The 19663-nt window shown below is 39.9% G+C and overlaps 1 protein-coding gene across 1 annotated transcript in view; it reads right to left on the bottom strand.

The window, feature by feature from the left end:
* Positions 1-3348, bottom strand: part of CCDC150 (coiled-coil domain containing 150) — a gene marked incomplete at both ends in the record, with an annotated part of 41308 nt that extends 37960 nt beyond the window's left edge. The window contains 2 exon segments of the mRNA XM_084264585.1: positions 3208-3252; positions 3254-3348. Coding sequence (XP_084120711.1) covers positions 3208-3252; positions 3254-3348 — 140 coding nt within the window.
* Between the last annotated feature and the right edge of the window lie 16315 nt (positions 3349-19663).

Below are 19663 nucleotides of genomic sequence, written 5' to 3'. Positions count from 1 at the left end.
TAATGTCTAGCTAAGCCTTCTTGTGGCAAGTAATCTTAAATATTTCTTCTACACAAATTCTACTGCAACTTCATTTTCTTGCAAATTCAAGAAGTGATTTCTATTACAAACATGTGCCCCTGACTGAGCAGACAAGAAATTATTACATTTTTAATTACCACAGAAAAAAGTCCATTTTACTAGAAAGATGATTTAATACGAAAACAATTTCGAGTAGCTTTACTCGGGAGTGATAGAATCACCCACATATATTGTGAATGGGGAATTCCTGGAGAGACAAGTCGTCCCTGAGAGAAATGAAATAGCACAATTTACACGTAACCAGTCTTGCTCTCAGTTGGCTAAGTGTGTGAACGCTGCAAACCAACCCATCAGAGAAGCGACATTGCAAGATGCGAGTTGCTACATTCCACTCCATATGGATTGGCGTGGGGGGAGGAAGGAGGGGCAGAAATTGGCTTCCCTCTACCCCCTGAAAAGGAAATAAACAAATTCGCTTCTCGGTGAGAGGAGAAAAAAAAAACAAAAAACAAAACAGCAAGGGAGGGCAAAGGGGTGGGGAACAGTAAGCCCTTAACCTTAAAGGTGGCAACAAGGCAATTTCTTGTAAAACTACACAGATAGCATCTTCTGTTCTAAGTGTGGAAATTTGGGCTCTAGCGTCTACCAAAAATGTTACTGGTATTAACTTAGGTTCTACAAAACAAGTAATCAGTAAATTACCTCGGTGGTTTTCAGTGAGCTTTCTGATATATATCCACCCTTCGCCCCCCCCTACTACAAGGGGACAAAGGAGCTAGCCTCCTGGCAGCTTGGGGGAGGCAGTTAAATCCAATAAACGAGCACTAGGAACAGGATTTTCAACCTTGATATGTGGATTTTTGGGTCGTCTTAGTACTAACTTTTCCAATTTATCTGTCAGCACCCCGTTCATGAGTTCTCAGGGAATGCCTTTTCTCCATCCCATGGTCCACAGACTATTATGTTCGCTTTCTATACCTTCCGTAATTATTTCCCTTTTGCTTCTCTTTCTGATAACAAAATTCCATCTCCTACTGACAGGGACACTCTCAACACATACTCTGACTCCTGTTTACACAAACAGCTTAAATCTGCCATTCGCTTCGTCTGTCTCCAGCTGCTCTCCTTGCTGAGACGCAGAACCACAGATCAGAACTTGCATTCGCTTTGCAGTCAGACTGCATCTCAGTCAAACACTTAAATCATTCAAACAACACACAGTACCGGGCACAAAGATTTCTTGCATATGCAAAGCATAACAATGGTTACGAAAAGGTTTTTGTCTCTCCTGCAGATACGCTGCAGCTCAGTCACTCACCACTCATACCAGAGTTAACTCATTTCACTCACACAAACAGTTTGCCAAATTTAAATCAATTTTCAAAACTTAGTTATTTTTAGCAATATCCGAAGTCAATACCAATAAATCAATGTCACCAAAAAGGGACTCCCTGTTGGGGAATGGAACCCTGGTATCCTGTGTGACAGGCAGGAGTTCTCTCACTTGGCAGCAACTGTTTGTTTACTTCTACCGACTGCCATAGAGGCAGCCATTCTATACAACTCAAAGGGGCAATACACCCTGAGAGGGTCAGACTTAAGTATCCAAATTTCCCCTATTCACTCTCAGGAGATCACATCCTAGTTACACAGTTTACATTACAAAATTCAAAGGGCAACATCATAACATACAAACAACAGTTTCATATACCCCAAATTGTCTGCAACTCTTCACCAGTCATCCCAGTAGGCAATCATTAACCCTAAAGGGCTCTCTGGTGGTATACCAGGCAACCCTGCCTTCGGGCCCCTCTCCATGGGAGACAGCTTGCTCTACTTCTGTCCCATCTTCCAAAGTGCCTCCACACACTCGCTTCCTTCCCCTCGTTCGTGGCTCACACCCTCATGGGTAATGAGAACCGCACTACAAGAGGGTCCACATTCGCTTTGCTCCTTCAGGACGTCTCATTCAGGAGCACTTCGGGAAACCCACCCCGACCGAGCAGAAATGCTTCATAATACTCACACATCCTGGAGTCTCCGTTCAGCTCTTCCTGCACAAAAATGACAGGGTACTGCAATTTCTTTTGCCTGCTTCCTCAATTTAGGGTTCAGATGTACAGGTGTTGAAAGGGGGTGTCGTTTACTCAGGGGCCATCCGAAGATGGGGCGCCTCCCCAGAGTTTGGATCCCAAACCAAGTTAACCTGTATCCGAGTCACGTTACCAAAGTTGTTATAAAGGGCAGTGACAAATTGTTCACTCTAAACTAGAGTATCCAAGTAGAATTTATTTGAGCAAGTAAGAAGCAGGTGAAACAGTGCTGGGTGGCAGCTGGGGAGTCTCTGCTCCACCAATGGCACAGACCCAAGCAGCAGACCGACCCTACATTTATGCAGTAAACCAATGAATAGTCTATTAATGCCTATACATAATTATTACCTAAACCCACCTACTCTCGCTTCACGTGTTAATTAGGTTATCAGTCATTTGCGCTTGCGCAGATCCTTCCAAGAATTGTGAGTGAGGGTCTCTGGTGGTCCTTGGAAGAAAGCCATGAGTCATCCTCACGATGTACTTTCAACTTTCACCTGGAATGTCAGAGTCTTGCAAGCTTGCAGTGTTCTTATCAGTCTGAGCTAATTTATGTCCTTGTTAGTCAGTTTTTCTGTAGCAAGGGGATAAACAATGTACCGGTGGTGAATGCCATCCTGACCTCGAATCCTTGTTCCCAGAGATAATGTGAGACTTTCACAAGTAAGCCCTTTGATATGAAAAAAAAAAAAAGAAAAAGAAACAGACTCTCTTGTCCTTCACAAGCCGTTAGTTCCCAGAGCTGCTTCCCATAACTATACTGCGTAACTACACTGCCTGTAGATCGTGATTCTATACCCTCACATCAATTGTGATTAGTAACAGGTTAGTTACAAATGTTAACATAGTTTGACTGCCTACCGGTTTGATTAACAAATTGATTACACAAGGTTTATTACAACCCTGACGCTGTTGGGGATGATAATTGGCCTGGCCACTGTCGCTCCAGGGGCCGCCTACCCATAGGGGACCCAACACCTGCCGTGGCTGAGGCGTCCGACACACAGCTGCTGTCCCCTCCCCCGCGCCCCCAACCACCCGCCACCGTGACACTGCGTCACCTTTGAACCCACCCGCTCGGCACGCGGCGGACCCCGCATACGCGCCGAGATCCGCGGCCGTCCAGAACCTGATAACGCACTTTTGTGGCGCATGCGTGACACTCTGGGCGCCAGGGCGTGCTGGGAGTTGTAGTCGCCCCTTCCCGCGGCAATGCGGCTTCAGTGAAGTGCATGAGGTGACGGAGCTGGCTGCGGGCGGATGCTCTGGGGGGTCTTGTCTCACCGTCCGGGGTCAGGGTGCGCCTGAGTCTCTGCTGGTGAGCGGGGTCTTGGGATCCGAGCAGGAGGTTCTGCTTCTCCGCTCATCCTTCCCTCCGCCCCTACCGCGGAGCTCCCACTGCTTCACACCTCCGCAGCGCCGGCACCTGCCGGCACGCCGGAGCCCCGTCACGTAAGGGGCCGGCCGCGGGGCCCTTACCCGCTCCGCCGCAATCCTGCCCTCGCCCCTTCACGCCGCGGCGACAGGCGGGCAGCTGGGTGGCGGGTCTCACCCCTCAGCCGGGCTCTGAGAAGCTGAGGCGCTGGGCGCGCGCCCGGGCGCACCCCTCTCGCAGGGCGGCGCTGACGGAGTCGCGCCAATGCCCGCGAAGCGCTTCAGTGGAGCTGAGTCGGCTGTTGCTGCCTTCCGACGGGCAGGGAGCCCTCACAGCCAGGCGTTCCTGTAGTGTTGTAGACCGTGAGGGGGTTTAAAATCGCTTTGTAGGCTGCCTAGGCTCAGACAGACGCAGGAAGATGCTCTGCGGGAGTGTGCTAACCTGTGGGCTAACAGTTATTTTTATACGTGATCAATTTACTGCACTTCGAATGACAGGTTTGCTTTGGGCCCCAAGCATGTGTGGTAATTTATATTTAACAGCTGTACAGATCAGCAGTTTTACTGAGTTACGTTGTCTCCACTGTGCATCTGAGGTGCCCGTCTTTTCAGAATGTACGGGTTTGGTCTACTGAGTTTCATTTTTATGCAGAAAGGGACACTGACTTCGTGGCCTCCTGGTTAGAAACCTGTCATACTGGAAATTTGGTGTCTGAAGCAGGCATTGAGTAAAAACACCACAACTGTTAAGTGTTAGATACTCTGGGAACTCAAGCAAAGGTGTTTAAGATATCCATACTAGAGATTTAGAGTTTACTTTTCACTTTTGACAGCTCATTTGACTTCTGAAGTGCATCTGATTTAATTCTTCCCATGCATATTTGATTCTTTCAACAGGGAGCCCAGCTGAGAATTTTGCACAGGATCAGGCATCATTCAGCGTGCAGCGTGACATCTAAATACCTTTCAACAACCTATTACTTCAGCTTAGCTTTGGCTGAAGCTTCTAACATGTTGAGGTAACACATGTTTGGGTTGAATTGTTTTGTGGGGCATGTTGAGATCCTATAATCAAGTAAATACCTGGAAGTGAAAAGGAGATTTTAAAGAAAAAATAAAAATCTCTCTGTAGATGGCAGCAGAGGGGAACTATATTTATTGGATCATCTAAACATGGTGACTACGTATTTCATAATTTGTGCAACTGCAGCTGGTGGCTATCCACTAACACTGACAATTTTGAATTCTGTTGATGAATATAATTGTTTTGATTTAAGGATCTTTTGGCATGATTTTTATTTTGGAGGAAGAGATGCAGCTTTTCTGAGCAAAGACAGGCCAACACTAACTTTGATAAGTAATGTGTATGTAATAGAAAGATCCTCAGTTGATATAAAGATGTCATTGCTCTGCTTGAGAATTTGCTCTAAAAAGCCTTTGCCTGGGGGATGCTGTCAGGAAGGAGGTTTGTGAAGAACTGTGGGATATGAGCGAATATAAAGATCACTAGGGAAAAAGGAGATGAAAACAATTATTAAAAATGATAAATTAAGTAACACATAAGCTTTTCACCTAAGGAACAGATAGATGCATAAATAATACTGAATGTAAAAAGTAATATTGGGGTTTTTGTATGGTGTATTGACTTAGCTTAGGCTGTTCTTTAACCATAGGATATTGATACAAGGGCAATGCAGGGATGTCTACTTTATGCAGTAGAATAGTATGTATAGGAAGTGAGAATATAAAAGAGCAACTGATATGTAGGTCAAATGGAAACTGTATTTCAGAGATCCTTTCATGAGCTGAGGAAAGGTAACAATATTTGACAGAAAGTTAATTCTGAAGGCACTGTATACATTTTGAAACAAATAGATCAAACATTATTCTTAATTTAGTTTGTAGTAAAAGAACTGATTGATCTGGGCTTTTTAGCCATGTTTGTCATTTTACTTTCAGAAGTTGGTGTATAGTTCAGTAAGAGTAACTTTATATTAAAAATGTAGGAGTAAAACATATATATCAAAGTGTCTGTAGCAGTTTTTCCATGGGAAACTCTTAAGAAGACAACTGTGATCAAAGAACTTAATGTTGAAAACAGAAGTTAAACAATTTGATGTCCTTTTGTGCTCTAAATATCCAGCCTAACAGTTTCAGGGTAGTCTTCAAAATAACCTGTCCTGGTTTCAGTCAGGATGGAGTTAACTTCTTTTGTAGCAGCGGATGGAATGCTGTGTTTGAGTGTTAAAATGAAAGCAGTGCTGATAACACCCTGTTGTTTTTAGTTGCTGTCAGACAGTCAAGGACTTTCTCAGTTCTTCATATTTCTCTATTAATGAGAAAGGAGGAGTGAAGACAAGACAGGTGACCCAAACTGGCCAAAGAGAATATTCCATGCCAATTACATCATGCTCAGTGTAAAGGGGGGCTGATGGGAGGAGGAGCAGGGGTGGCTCCAGGACTCACGGTTTTTGGGGGACGGTCGGGTTCTGGGACGGCTCTGGGTGGCACGGCCTGAGCTGTGCGTTCGGTGAGAAACTGCATTGTGTATCAACAGTTTCATATATTTTTTGCTCTAAAGTCCTGTTAGCATTGTTATATTTTATCTTTCTGCTATTTTAGTAAACTATCCTTATCCCAACCCATGGGCCTTTTGGTTTCTTGGTTTTGTGGTTGTTATTTGCCCCTTCCTTTTCCCTTCCCTTGCCTCACACCCCCTCCCCCCCGCCCTCTTCCCCCGCTCTTTTCGTTTAAAGAGCAGGCAGCTGCGTGGATCTCAACTCTCAGCCGGGGTAAAACCACAACATAACCTAAAACTGGTATTTTCTTTTATTTTTGGTATGTTTTATATAGTGATAGGAGATGGGGCAGGCAAGTGCATTATAATGACAGATCGCCTACTTTTTTCTTCAGATCAGTATCAGTTCCTCCGTGGTTTGCCACCTACATATGTGTCTTGTGGAAATATCATTGCTGCACAAAGTTCCAAGCTAAAATGAGATAGAAGAATGTTTTGGTTTGTGGTTAAGAACACGGGTGTCCTTTTGTTTCTTGTCAAAACACTTCTGGTTTTTGTGACATCTACAGCAGCTCACATACCTCAGTAAAACTTTCATGTAAATTATACTTATTTTAAAGAATCAGATGATTTCTATTTTTTTATTATTTCAGTAGTTTTATGGCTCCAGTTTATTTTTTTTTATGTTGTCTCCAAACAGCTTTTCAGTCTGATTTAAAAATTTTAAGGGAATAGGGCTTTCCCAGGGAAGTTTTTTCATATTCCAAGAGAGCTTACTGCTTAGAGGTGCTGTTAAATTTCCCTTTCTTTTAATTATGGCCTTTTTACCAGTCTGATAATTTATTTTCACTTTTTTTTTAGATTTTCCATGTATTTGTAGATAATTATGTGCTACAACTGTTATTAGTTAAAGTTTTATTCCAGCATATGTACTTTCCATTTTCATAGTTTTGTTGAATTCCTTCTACTGTTTTGCAGTAGGACTGAAGTCTTTGTTCAAGGTGGAGCTTGAACTGCCAGCACTTCTGCAGTGCTTGTCTTTAGAAATCTTTTCATCTCTCTCAATTACTTGTTTATGCAGGATGCTTTAGTATGAAGGTAACTCAGTGAGTGAACACTAGTACAAATACCTTTATTTTGGATTCCTTGCATGGTGTCCTGCTTTAGCAGGGGGGTTGAACTAGGTGATCTCCAGAGGTCCCTGCCATTCCGTGATTCTGTGAATCTGTATAAGACAATGCTGCAGCAGTAGGTGGAACTTGAAAGGTTGAATTGAGAGGTAGGTTAAAACAAAATTGCTCGATTGGATCATTCTGTGCATTCGGGTTAGCATTCTGCCAAGGAAGGTACTGTGTAGGAGTAAGAGTCTCAACTTCATTCTGTCACTGCTCTAAGTCTTCTTTCCTCAACTACTGCTTTGGCTAGTTTGTCCCCTTCTTCTAGACTGTCCTTTATTGCATCAGATACAAACTGCACAAATCGGTAGCTTGAAGTTTCCTCTTCAGAACCCTTGATTTTTCTTCATCCTGCCTGGTATGTTTTATCATTAATGAAATACCAACTCCTGAGTTTGCTTGGCCCATGCTGCCAGACTCCAACATGCTTTAATTTAGTTTGCATAGCAGCACATCTGCAAGGCTTGGTTTTTTTTTTTCTTTCCATTTTTTGTGGTTGGTTGGGATTTTTTTTAATTTCAATTGCTTGCACACTTGAAATATATCAACATAGATATGCTAGAAGCTCTGTTCTTTGATACATTATTAAAACTCTTCTACATTTTTACATCTGCAAAACTGGGTCTGAATTCAGGTTATCAGTATATTTCTACTATTGTGATTGTTTACTGGTAATAGCTGTGTGTGTACTTTGTGCTGCCCAGCCTGTTTGCATCCATGTGTTCTTTATAGCAACCTGTCAGATCTTCAGGAATGCTGGAGATGAGCTTTTGTGTAGAATATTAAGTAAAGATTATTCCTAGCTTAGTGCTATTAGCTGCTATAGAGTCTTACAGTAAGATGTATTAGACATTTCACCATATGCATTATAAGCATCCTATGTAATATATTTTTCCTCCTTATGGTGCTGGTGTTGATAATGTTTATTTTGTATATCAGATAAAGAACAAGGTGTTGGTTTTATCTCTCAATACTTACCTGCCTCTCCTCTGACCTGCTATTCTTTTCCCCTCCTCCCCTTTTTTATAATTTGACAACTTTGTCTCAGACAAGGAGGGATAATTGTCAGCAATGCAGGTAGACAATAGCAGAATCCTTAGTTATCCAATTCACTAGTGTTTAATAAATACTGCTGACAGAAATTAATCTTTCTTGTGAGTATGGTATAAGAATGTTTAGGTAAACCAGTGAACATAAAGTTAATGTTTCATTGAAGATACTAATGTATTAAAATGTTATTCAGCAGAAGGCTGCTTTAGTTTTTCAATTTCCTACCTAATTTGTCATTTTTACAGTAGTATAAAATTAATATAATGATAATTCTCTGATTTATTTCATATGGTGTAGACCAGTGCAAAAGTGAGTATTAGGCCTTTCAGATGCTTAAACAAGTCTATTGACAGTTTAGATAGTGCAGGCCACTGAAAATACTCTCACAGGGCTAACAGATGTCAGGCAAAATGTCAGGAGGTCCCAAGTCAAGGGCGCAGGGAAGCCAGCTGAGATGCTTGAGGTTGTCTGAAGTGGCATTAGACACCTTTCTGTAAGTAACCAAATTCCATTTGCAATGTCCAAACTATGATGAAAAGAAACATGTTGGGACATTACCAGTGTTTGACTCATCTTCTTGAGTAATTTTCTTGTTATTAAGATCAGTTTTATGAAAAAAAAATCAGTTTGGTGTGATTAATTTGCATTTCTTCTGTTTGTTTCCTGTCTGAGATATTTAATAGCATTAGCATCTTTAAAATGACTGACAATGATGTCACACTAAGAATTACTAGTTCAAGGACGTGAACACTGGAACCAAATAAACTAAAGCAATCAGATTTTAAGTGAAGACTAATGTATTTAATATGAAACATACAAGGGGGTTATTCTGTCTATAAATGTGTGTATATACGTATATGCAGAAAATATAGTAATTTGTATCCAACTTGTTATTTAACCAAGTCTTCCCACTTTTTGGTAGGACACACTAGTTAGTAGGTGCTTTTCATTTCCATCCTATTGCTTTCTCCTATAATACTGTGTCTTTGCTTGCTGTTGAGCCCAGAATGGAAGCTTTAACAAAAAAGTCTTGAACTTTGGATGTGTATAAATACAGATCCGATTAATTCTCAAATGTAGTTTATCTTTACAATAAACCTTAGTTCAGAACACTGTCAGAGACAAGGTCTGCAGCTGTAATCTGTTGTTACTTTGTAGGCAAATAATAAGTCTCTAGTTAAAATGTTGCAAAATCAAGACTCATATTTCTCCTGCTTTGTTTTTCCTTTTAATGTCTAACAATTCCAATAATTATGAAATTAACATGCTGTACAGTGTTCTGGCTATGAAAGTTCATAATATTCTCTATAAAAGGAAAGGATGCAAAACTATTTCTCAGTCTTTTCTGCACAATTTTGTGGGCAGAATAAATAACATCCTTCTCAAACTTCATCTTAATTAATATTTCAGTAGATGACAATAATATTTATAGTGTGTAAAGGCATATATGAGAAGTGTGGAATACCTGTTAAAAACGGACATTTTATCTATATTCTACTAATTCACTTGAAGAAGGGTCCGATAAGATGGCAATTTAAGTGATATATTGATTCTGAATCAGAACTCTCCTATATTTACATCTCTCTAATTCAACAAAGTATGAAACAATTGCATACGTTTTGTGAAAATTAAAGAAAAATTCTATTCTTTCTAGAGTTTCGTCTTTTCTTATGCTTTAGGAGCTGGCAATAGAAATGTTGATTTTTAATCAAGGAAAAGCATTGTAAGAATGCAGAAAGATTTATAATAGTTTTTATTGTTTTCACAAGTATGATTTGCTATGTGTCCTGGCTACCTGGCTGAAAAATCTCCAATTCCAATGTACAATATCACAGGTTTTAGCTGTTAAATCAATAGCAGTGCTCTTAGGAATATTTTTTCCTATTTTAAAATTTAAAAATTGAAAGCTTTTTATAAAATAGAATTAAATTCTGTGTAAGGGTTTTCCTCTTGCCTTAATACCAGTGATACAAAAGCTTAACATATCTGCTGGCCTACTTTTGAAGTGCAAGAGTCTCTAAAGGTAAAGCACTGACATGATAGAAGAGGTAAATGACTGTTGTGTCTTCAGTTTGTTGCTGGAAGAATGACTTGTCCTTCAGAACAAGTAAACAACAAAGCAGGAGATAGTAAGATAACTAGGCTCAGATTTAAAGCAGGGATGCATAGAAAACAAAGGCATCACACAAGAGACATTACATTTTAACTAATATTTTATATTTAAGCTCAGGAATTGTTTGTGCAGTCCTTATGAGGAATATTTCCTACTTGAATATAATCAAGAATCAGTCTATATTTTTGGGACGGGTTTTGCCTTATATACTAAACCTGCGTTGTGCATGTTTTGAGGTGTTGTGCTATTTTTGTGTGACTAGCCAGAGACTGCTGCAAGCTTTGGTGAGTGTGGCCCAAATCCTGCAGCTGCAGACTGACACATGCTATAAACCAAATGCACGCACAGGAGGAGGATACAGCTTGCCTTTTTTCACTTCTTGTGTCCACTTTGAACAGAAATCATTCATCAGTGGGAAGGAAAGTATCATTTATCTGCTTGAAAGCTATCGTGGTCCTCTGGAGACTGAACCACAGGACTGAGGGATTTGAGCCTGGATTTATGCCAGCATTGGGGAAAAAGAAGGGGAGCAAAACTTACGCTGTTAGCATTCATTTTACACTGGGATCCCTGGGGGTCTAATGGACTACACTGCAGTGCAGTGCAAAACACCAGTTCCACACCAGAGAATCTCCTCTGATACATCTTAAAACAACTTACATTGGTTACAGATGCTAATGCAGTTAACACTTTAATTCATATCTGAAACTCAAAACATTCAGCAAAACAGATCACTCTGCTTATTGTTTTGAACATCCTGCAGTTAATTAATCTATCAAATCAATATTCCAATATTAATTGTTTGATTTTTCTCTACTAGCTGTCATTGTTGTTGATGTACTTATGAAAAGGTGATTAAAAGGCTTAGCTGGATTTACAAACAATACACAGGGGGCTTTGTACTTCCAATGGTGCAGTATTTAATTACGTTAAAATGCAACTGTCCTAAATATTACTTAATAAAATATTATGTCTCCCTTCAGACCTTGTTTCCATAAATTCTGACAGATTTTATGTTCTTAACTCTCTATGTCAAACTGCAGATGACATCCTGGTTCCTGCTCAGAAAAAAAAAAAAAAACAACAGTATTGGTGAATAAATATTGTTTATTTAAAGAGAACATTAAAATTCTTCTGCTAAGTTGACCTTTGAAAGCCTGCTAACACTGTATGGAATTTGTTAGTTTTTTTCCTGATCTTTTTTAAAAACACAGATAAGTGCTTTAGCACTGGAGACTTTGTTAGTGACTTTTCCTGCCACTTACAGAGATTCATGTGATTATGGAAAGAATGCACAATTGCACTCATCAGGGCAGTGTCAGACCAGTTAAAAATTATTAAATTTGGAATATTTTTTAGAACTGATAGGCTGCAGGATGCAGTGAGAACAGATTCTTACCTTGTAAGGTCAAATTTACTAAATTCTAGAAAATATAGGCTGAATTCATTACTGGCTTTTCCTGAAGTCAGTAGCACTTTATAGTAGTTCAGTTTACTAGACAATATTTATATTTTGTAATGTACACCAAAACCATATAATATGCTGTAATCTCACTATGCATTTTCAACATAATCACTATTATTTATAGAGTTTGTGGCCAAAGACAGTTTTCCGATCATTTGCTTTGGTGCCCTGCGTAAAGTATCTCAGAAAAGATTCAGTCATAAATTATCCTACCTTAGGGCAGAATGGTGGAGTAGACCTACATGAATAAATCCATGGTCCACAGACTCTGGTGATATCTTAAGCCAGAGATGATGGCCTCATCATGTGTAAAGAATTGCAGGTACAACAAGCAAAATAAAACCTTGTGCAAATACTTTTTTGTGTTAGTTAGCAGAATCTCATATCAGAATTCTTGGGTTCCAGCTAAGGTACTGTTATGTGAATAATCCAGCTAAATCACTTGATGTGTCCATTTGTCCTTTGATAGACACCTAGCTAAGAGTGTGTCTCCTAATGTGTCTTCTCAGTGTGGAAAGGCTATGTTTTGACAAAGTGAAGCTTCCTTATTGAACTGTATTCTATGTATGTAAAATAATAATGATAAAAACACGTAATGCCAAAGGAGGTTTGTGTTGAGCCCCTCTGTCATCAAAAAATAACATCTACCCTGATCAGAGTTTAATGGAGGACATTGGGAAAGGTTATGGAAGTGGTATAGTCATCATTTGCAATGCACCAGCACTATTCTGTAAAATATGTGAGCACCTAAATGCTGTAAATAGACTTTTTTTTGTATAGTGCTGCTAGTAAATTCACCGTGTAAGTTGGTTGTAGATAGTATTCTTCATCCCCACATTACACTTGCTGTGTTAGTAGTTCTTCACTATTCCATGAGGTTTCAGTAAACTGGTGACATGGAAAAACATGACTACAAAAATGTTTTATGGCTTTATCATAGTAGAAGCTATTTCCCAACATTTATGAAAACAGAATTACAAGGATGAGGTGACACTTACGAAAAGGAAAAACAAATAAACAAAAATATTCGAACAAAACTGACTGAACCCTTCAATTACATTTTTTCCCCCCAGTATACAAAATCAGCAGGGGAAGTTTAATCCCTTTGTAGCAACAGTGGCAGTGAAATCTGCAGCTACATTGAAATGGTGATTGCAAAGGAATTAAGCCCCATAGATTAAAATATTGTGAATTATGGTTTTGTTTTTTTTCAGTGAACCAAGTAGATGCACTCAAGTACATTTATAATAAACAAGCAAAGAAAAAACCCTACCATCTGTCTACAAAAGCAGAATTAACCACCGAGTCTTACATGGAATTTAAAATTAAGCTTTTACAGTATAACATAAAATCTTTATGTTTGGCTGACTTCATTATTGCCAAATTTTAGTTCAGGATTTTCACTGTAAACAACTTTGTTGTTATATTTCTATTGTCTCAATCTAATGGGAAAAGACTCATGATGACCTACTTCAGTCTAATATTGATTATATCTGTGTTTGGATCCCTTATAAAATAAATTAAGTATGGAGTCTTGAATGAAAAGCTTACATCTTTTCCCATGCCATCACAACATTTTATGTCCAAATCTTTATATCCTCTCCAATACTCACTTGGATAAAATTCTTACAGGATTAATTCTAAAGTTGTTCTTATTTCTTATTCCTCTCCTAACACTTACAGACTTGAAAGCATAGACTTGTGTGTTGATCGTGAATTTAGTGCCTACAGACTTGGGTGTGATGTAAATTCTTTGCCATGCTATTTGTTGGTTGTTAAAGCAGATGTAAAGTGATGGTGTTGCTTGAGGAGAATTGGTGGGAATTTGGACCTCACCTTTTTGATGGCAGTGAGATGTTAACTTGGCTAAAGGTGTAACAGGAAAGTGCCTTTTTGTAGCTTTTATAGTACTGCTGTATTTTCATTCTAAAATCTAGAAATGTATGCTTAAGAAAATATGCAGTAAAATTTCCTCATTTCATTCAAAGATTTGAAAGCATGTAGTATCTTGTGTGAGTCAAGAAAATTGTATGTTCAGTTTTAGTCCTTTGGTTCAAAGATCTGAGAAAATCGTCCTGGGCACATTCCAGTCGGGGACTGATAAATCTTTGCTTAATTGAACATCAACCATATGGTGCAGTTCAAAGGTCTAAGGAAAAATGTGCTGCTGCTGCTTCATTTTAAAGCTTTACATTACTGTGCTTGCTCTGGGAGAAACAATATTTCTTTTCCTGCCACTTTCTGTTCATGTGTCAAGCTAGCAATTCTCAGAAAAAATAGACCTAATAACTGAAATAAATACTAGCTTCAGCAAGCTTCTCCAAATCATGTGTAATTTGAGGCAAATTAAGAGGTTTAACAAATATATCCTATTGATACTTTCCAAAATATAACAAGTTGCAATAGTAATGATTTTAAATAGTTATATTATTTTTGGGTTTTTCCAGAGTGTCATACTTGCATTTGTGGAAGTTATATCCTCATGTGAAAGTGGTAGCTTGATGCATAAATAATATTCATTTTTCATGGGATTACTTTGTGGAGATTATGTTTTCTGCAGTAATATACTATAGCACTTTAATTAAGTTATTCAGACACCTTTGCTAATAGTAGTAAAGTAACACGAATTAGCCATCAAGGCTTAATTTAGCCTTGTAACATTTATTCCCTTCTTTTTCCTGCTGAATTCAGCTTTTTACTAGGAAATTAATTTAATTCATGTTTAATAAAATGTATTATCTTAGAATTAAGTGTGCTATTCAAACATGATTAGAACAGACTTGTCAGAATTTAGAGTCCTTTTGCTATTCACTGATAAAATCCAAGTATAAATACTGACCTTGCAGAATACTCACCTTGCATTGATCTGCTCACTTAATAATGAGATCACATACATAACCTAATTCACCTGATGAAAAGTCTCCAGTATCTACTGTAAAATAACAGCACCTTTGTCAGGGTGAGATAAATCTTTGCACGTGTAGACTGGTCTCTGTCATTTCAGGATTAGTCTTCATAGATCATGATAGCACGCTGCAGTCTTGCTTTAAAAATCTATAAGTATACACATTCAGACTTCACTAAAAACTGGGAGGTAGTATTTCATGCAAGATTCTTGGAAGTGAAGAATAGCTCCTACAGGTTCCAAGTGCATGATCCCATCAATCTATCATCAAGCAAACTCTCACTGTGGGAATCTGGATGCCTGTCATTGTGTAGCACATGGGCTGTGTTGTTAAGTCCGTACTTTCAGTGTGCCAGCATGTAAATCCAAGTTTCCTAATGCACGATTCAGCACTTTGCTTCAGAGATAAGACAGGGGATCTTTATTACAAACAGAGTTTGGATAAATGAAGTGTGAGTGAACTTTCCAGAGTTTCCCTGTAAAACAAATGTTTTAGTAAAAGACAAAACTAAGGCTTCCACTTATCAACCAGAAAAGCAGAACAGTGTTGATATGACAAGAACAATATGCCCAGTTAATTTTACTGTGGCATAAAGAAGATAGATGACATTTCAGTTGTTGTATAAAGCAAAGTCAGCAAGGCCACAAATGTAGAAGAGTGTCCTGCCTACCTCAATTTAGTATTGTTGCTATAAAAGCAAAACCACATTTGTCATTGAAGAAACACTTGTATGTGGTTTTGGTACTCCTGGAACACTTGCCATGTAGTACATTGGATTCCTGCTCTCATACCAGCCCATAACCTTGCATGGGATCTAAATTGTTGCCCAATACAGTGACATGAGCTTAGCTGAAACCTGAGAGGTATTCCTGATCCAAGTATGTCAGGATAAGACTGACTTTGATCTGTTCAAACTGCACTCCAGACATCCTTGCAGCATGTCATCTGTGTATCAGAATACTAAAAACTGTACATTTATTTTCCCCATGCTTCAGATTTTAGAGTATTTGAATCCATACTGTAGGCTGGTCTTATTCCATTTTTCTTATCTTTGAGGTTTTAATGTTTCTCTCAGGAATTCCTGTTCTTGCAGGGCTTCAGGTTTAGTCTCCAGTGTACAGACACACAAACAAGAGTTATTGTCTATTTGGCAGTATGCAGCAATAGACACCACCACTCTTCTCCAGCAGTTACCTGTAGTGTTCACCACTCTGGAGTGCTTATTTGTGCCTTATTTCATACAGCCTGTCTTGTGTTTTCATTTTTATGTAAATACAAATAGTAGTTTGTTGTTCTATGTCAGCACAAAAATTTCTAATGCTGTTGCTTCCTTTGATGGTTTTTGCTATGATGCTTTCTTCTGCACGTGTCTGCACACTCCTCTCCTGAGCAGCTTTAAAATTTTGCATGGGAATGTTTTTCACAGATACATGCAATGGTTTTCCTGTAAGTGTTTGGCTTAATTTAAAGTGTTTGTTTAAATTTGACCCTTTTCAGTTCAGCAATTAAATTTGTGTTTGAATTTAAGTGGATGTTTAATACACAAAACACTTTGCGGTATGTTAATATGCCTCAGCTTTAGTTTGGAGCCTTTATTTTTATGCATTGTGCAGCTGAGGTCCCTGTTCTCACTTGTACTGGTTACTACACCACTACACTACCAGGTCTGGGTATCTGTAATGCTCAAAAACCTATTTTTTGCTTGCTTATCTTTTGTAAGGCATTCAACAGATGTCAGAAATCTGAGTAAGGATTTTGAGTTTTATAAAATCTTCCTATTATAAGGCAGAGGGACAAAAAAGTTGTGTAATATTTTATGTAAACTTTCTAAGAGAGGGGTACATCTACAGGTGTCTTTCTGCTCCTGTGTTCTTTTTCTTTATGTTTTATTTATGAATAAAAATGTTGACTCAGCAGAGTGGCTCAGCGGGCTACTGTTAAATGAATATATATTAGGAATGGATAGGCTGCAGCATTTCAGAATGTTCACACAATTTACACTGTGTTAAAAAATAGAATAAATTAGATTTATATTCTCAGGGAATGTGTGTTGCCATTGTTATGAATTGACTGTTTGCCACTGCTGTCTGTTCATTTGATGCCAAGGAAAAAGTACCAAGTGAAAATTAACATTGAAGTTGTGTAACACATTGCAGTAAGAACAGGATAAAAATATCAAAATACAAGCTCTTCCTTTTGCTTTGAGCCTTAGTAGGAAATGAGATAATATTAATGGATTTTAGAATTTTGCAGTTGTCTTTGTAATGGTACTGGATACGGTTATGCTGATGCTTCTGCACAGAAAACTGACTGAACATTGGCTTTAAGGTCACGATCACTGAAATACTATTGGTCCCTGAAAGAAAATCTTCTATGAAATTGGTAAAAGAATTGTGGAAGGCAAAGCCTTAGTAATTTTCACCATTCTGAATTGAATTCTTAACCAAAGTAACAGTCTGTATTTTATACCACTCTGTGGATTCTTAAATATAAACATACAGTCCTTGCATAAATGGAAGAGGATATAATGGGTAAGAAAGCTATTGTGGTTGGAAATCATGTCAAGCATCTATTTTTAATAGGACTTTAAGAAGGTTTAGCTGGATTAGGCACAGGCAAAAAGCTGCTTTGTTGATTCTTCAGGCTTTCAGAGTGGCTTTATTTTTCTAGATTAATGTTTATTTGTTCTGTGCAGGATAAATGTGGCTCAAGTCTTTGACAATTCTCTCTCAGTTCATAAGTTTAGTTTCCATTGCTGATCAAGCCTGTTAGTGAAATGTGTATTTGATAAAGCACAGTGAAGCACAAGCATCTCCTGAAGAGAAGCTTCCACTTACAGTGAGAAGTATGTTATTACTGCCACAGCTGCACAGGCATTTTCCAGTTCTCCTAATTCCACATTCAATCCTATGTAGGATGCAGAAGAATTCATGTCACTAGGGTAACCTGCTGCTTGGTTGCCAAAGAAATTACTGCTTTCTTCAAATCAGTTAAAGAAAATTCATTGGTAGAATAGTTTGCTCCTATAGTAAGTGCTGTATATGCTTACTAAATATATCTAAATGGCAATTGTTACTGTTGTGGGAAGAGATAAGACTGCTAAAAGAGACCATTTGAGAATTTTAGTCAAATTATTGACCAAATATGTAATTCAAATAACTGTTGTGATTGTCTAGAGAGGTGTAAACTAACATGAAGAGGGGTACAATCCCAGATAAATACTCTGGGGACCTCTAGGTGGGAACTGGGGGAGTAAATCCCCCCCACTGTAAGGGCAGAGCAAGTCTGAGACTGCCTCATGAGACTGAATGTCTACAAGTCTATGGGGCCGGATGACATGCATCCCAGGGTCCTGAAGGAGGTGGCTGATGTGGTTGCTGAGCCACTCTCCATCATATTTGAAAACTCGTGGCTGTCAGGAGAGGTCCCTGGGGACTGGAAAAATGGTCACGTCACTCCCATTTATAAGAAAGGGAGCAAGGAAGACCCAGGGAATTACAGGCCGGTGAGCCTCACCTCTGTGCCTGGGAAGATCATGGAACAGATCCTCCTGGATGACATGTTGAAGCACATGAGGGACAGGCAGCACTGCTTCGCCAAGGGAAGGTCGTGCCTTACCAACCTGGTGACCTTCTATGATGGAGTGACAGCATCGATAAATAAAGGGAAGGCAACCGATGTCATCTACCTGGACTTGTGGAAGGCCTTTGATACAGTCCCCCATCACATCCTTATCTCTAAATTGGAGAGATGTGGATTTGATGGGTGGACAATCCAGTGGGTAAGAAACTGGTTGACAGAAAATAGACAGAGGGTGGTGGTCAATGGGTCTATGTCCAGGTGGAGGTCAGGGACAAGCGGGGTCCCTCAGGGGTCTGTCTTGGGACCGGTGGTCTTTAACATCCTTATCAATGACATCGGTGATGGAATTGAGTGCACCCTCAGCAAGTTTGCGGATGACACCAAGCTGAGTAGTGTGGTTCACACAACAGAAGGAAAGGAAGCCATCCAGAGGGATCTTGACATGCTGGAAAGATGTGCCCGGGTGAGCCTAATGAGGTTCAACACTGCAAAGTGTAAGGTCTTGCACTTGGGCTCGAAGAATCCCAGACATAGATACAGACTGATGAGCTCAGACATAGATGATGACATGAGCTCAGATACTCTTCTGAGCTCCTTGAGAGTAGCCCTGCTGAGAAGGACTTGGGGATTCTGGTAGGTGGGAAACTTAACATGAGCCAGCAGTGTGCTCTTGCAGCTCGCAAGGCCAATGGTGTCCTGGGCTCCATTAGAACAGGGGTGGCCAGCAGGGACAGGGAGGTGATTGTCTCTACTCTGCCCTCATGAGGCCCCATCTGGAGTACTGTGTCCAGGTCTGGGGCCCGCAATACAAGATGTGGAACTGTTGGAGAGGGTTCAGAGGAGGGCCACAAAGATGATTAGAGGGCTGGAGCAGCTCCCCTACGGGATCTGGGCTGGGGGATCTGGGCTTGTTCAGCCTGGAGAAGAGAAGGCTGCGAGGGGACCTCATTACCGCTTTCCAGTACCTGAAGGCAACATACAAACAGGAGGGGAATCAACTTTTTAAAAGGGTAGACACTGGCAGGGCAAGGGGGAATGGATTAAAACTAAAGGAAGGAAGGTTTAGATTGGATATTAGGGGGACGTTTTTCACAGAGAGAGTGGTGAGGTGCTGGAACAGGCTACCCAGAGAGGTGGTGGATGCTCCGTCCCTGGAGGTGTTCAAGGCCAGGTTGGATCGGGGCCTGGACAACCTTGTGTAGATCCAGGCTGGAGGTTGGTGTCCCTGCCTGCGGCATGGGGGTTGGAGCTCTGTGATCCTTGGGGTCCTTTCCAACCCAGACCATTCTATGATTCTATGATTTGAATCCTAGGGCTGTTAGTGATGAGGCCATATTGTGCCATCTGCCCAAGCCTTTTCTGCTCT

Source organism: Gallinula chloropus, assembly GCF_964237585.1.
Source record: "Gallinula chloropus genome assembly, chromosome: 5".
Classification (NCBI taxonomy): Eukaryota; Metazoa; Chordata; class Aves; order Gruiformes; family Rallidae; genus Gallinula; species Gallinula chloropus.
This window is presented reverse-complemented; position numbering and strand designations above follow the sequence as displayed.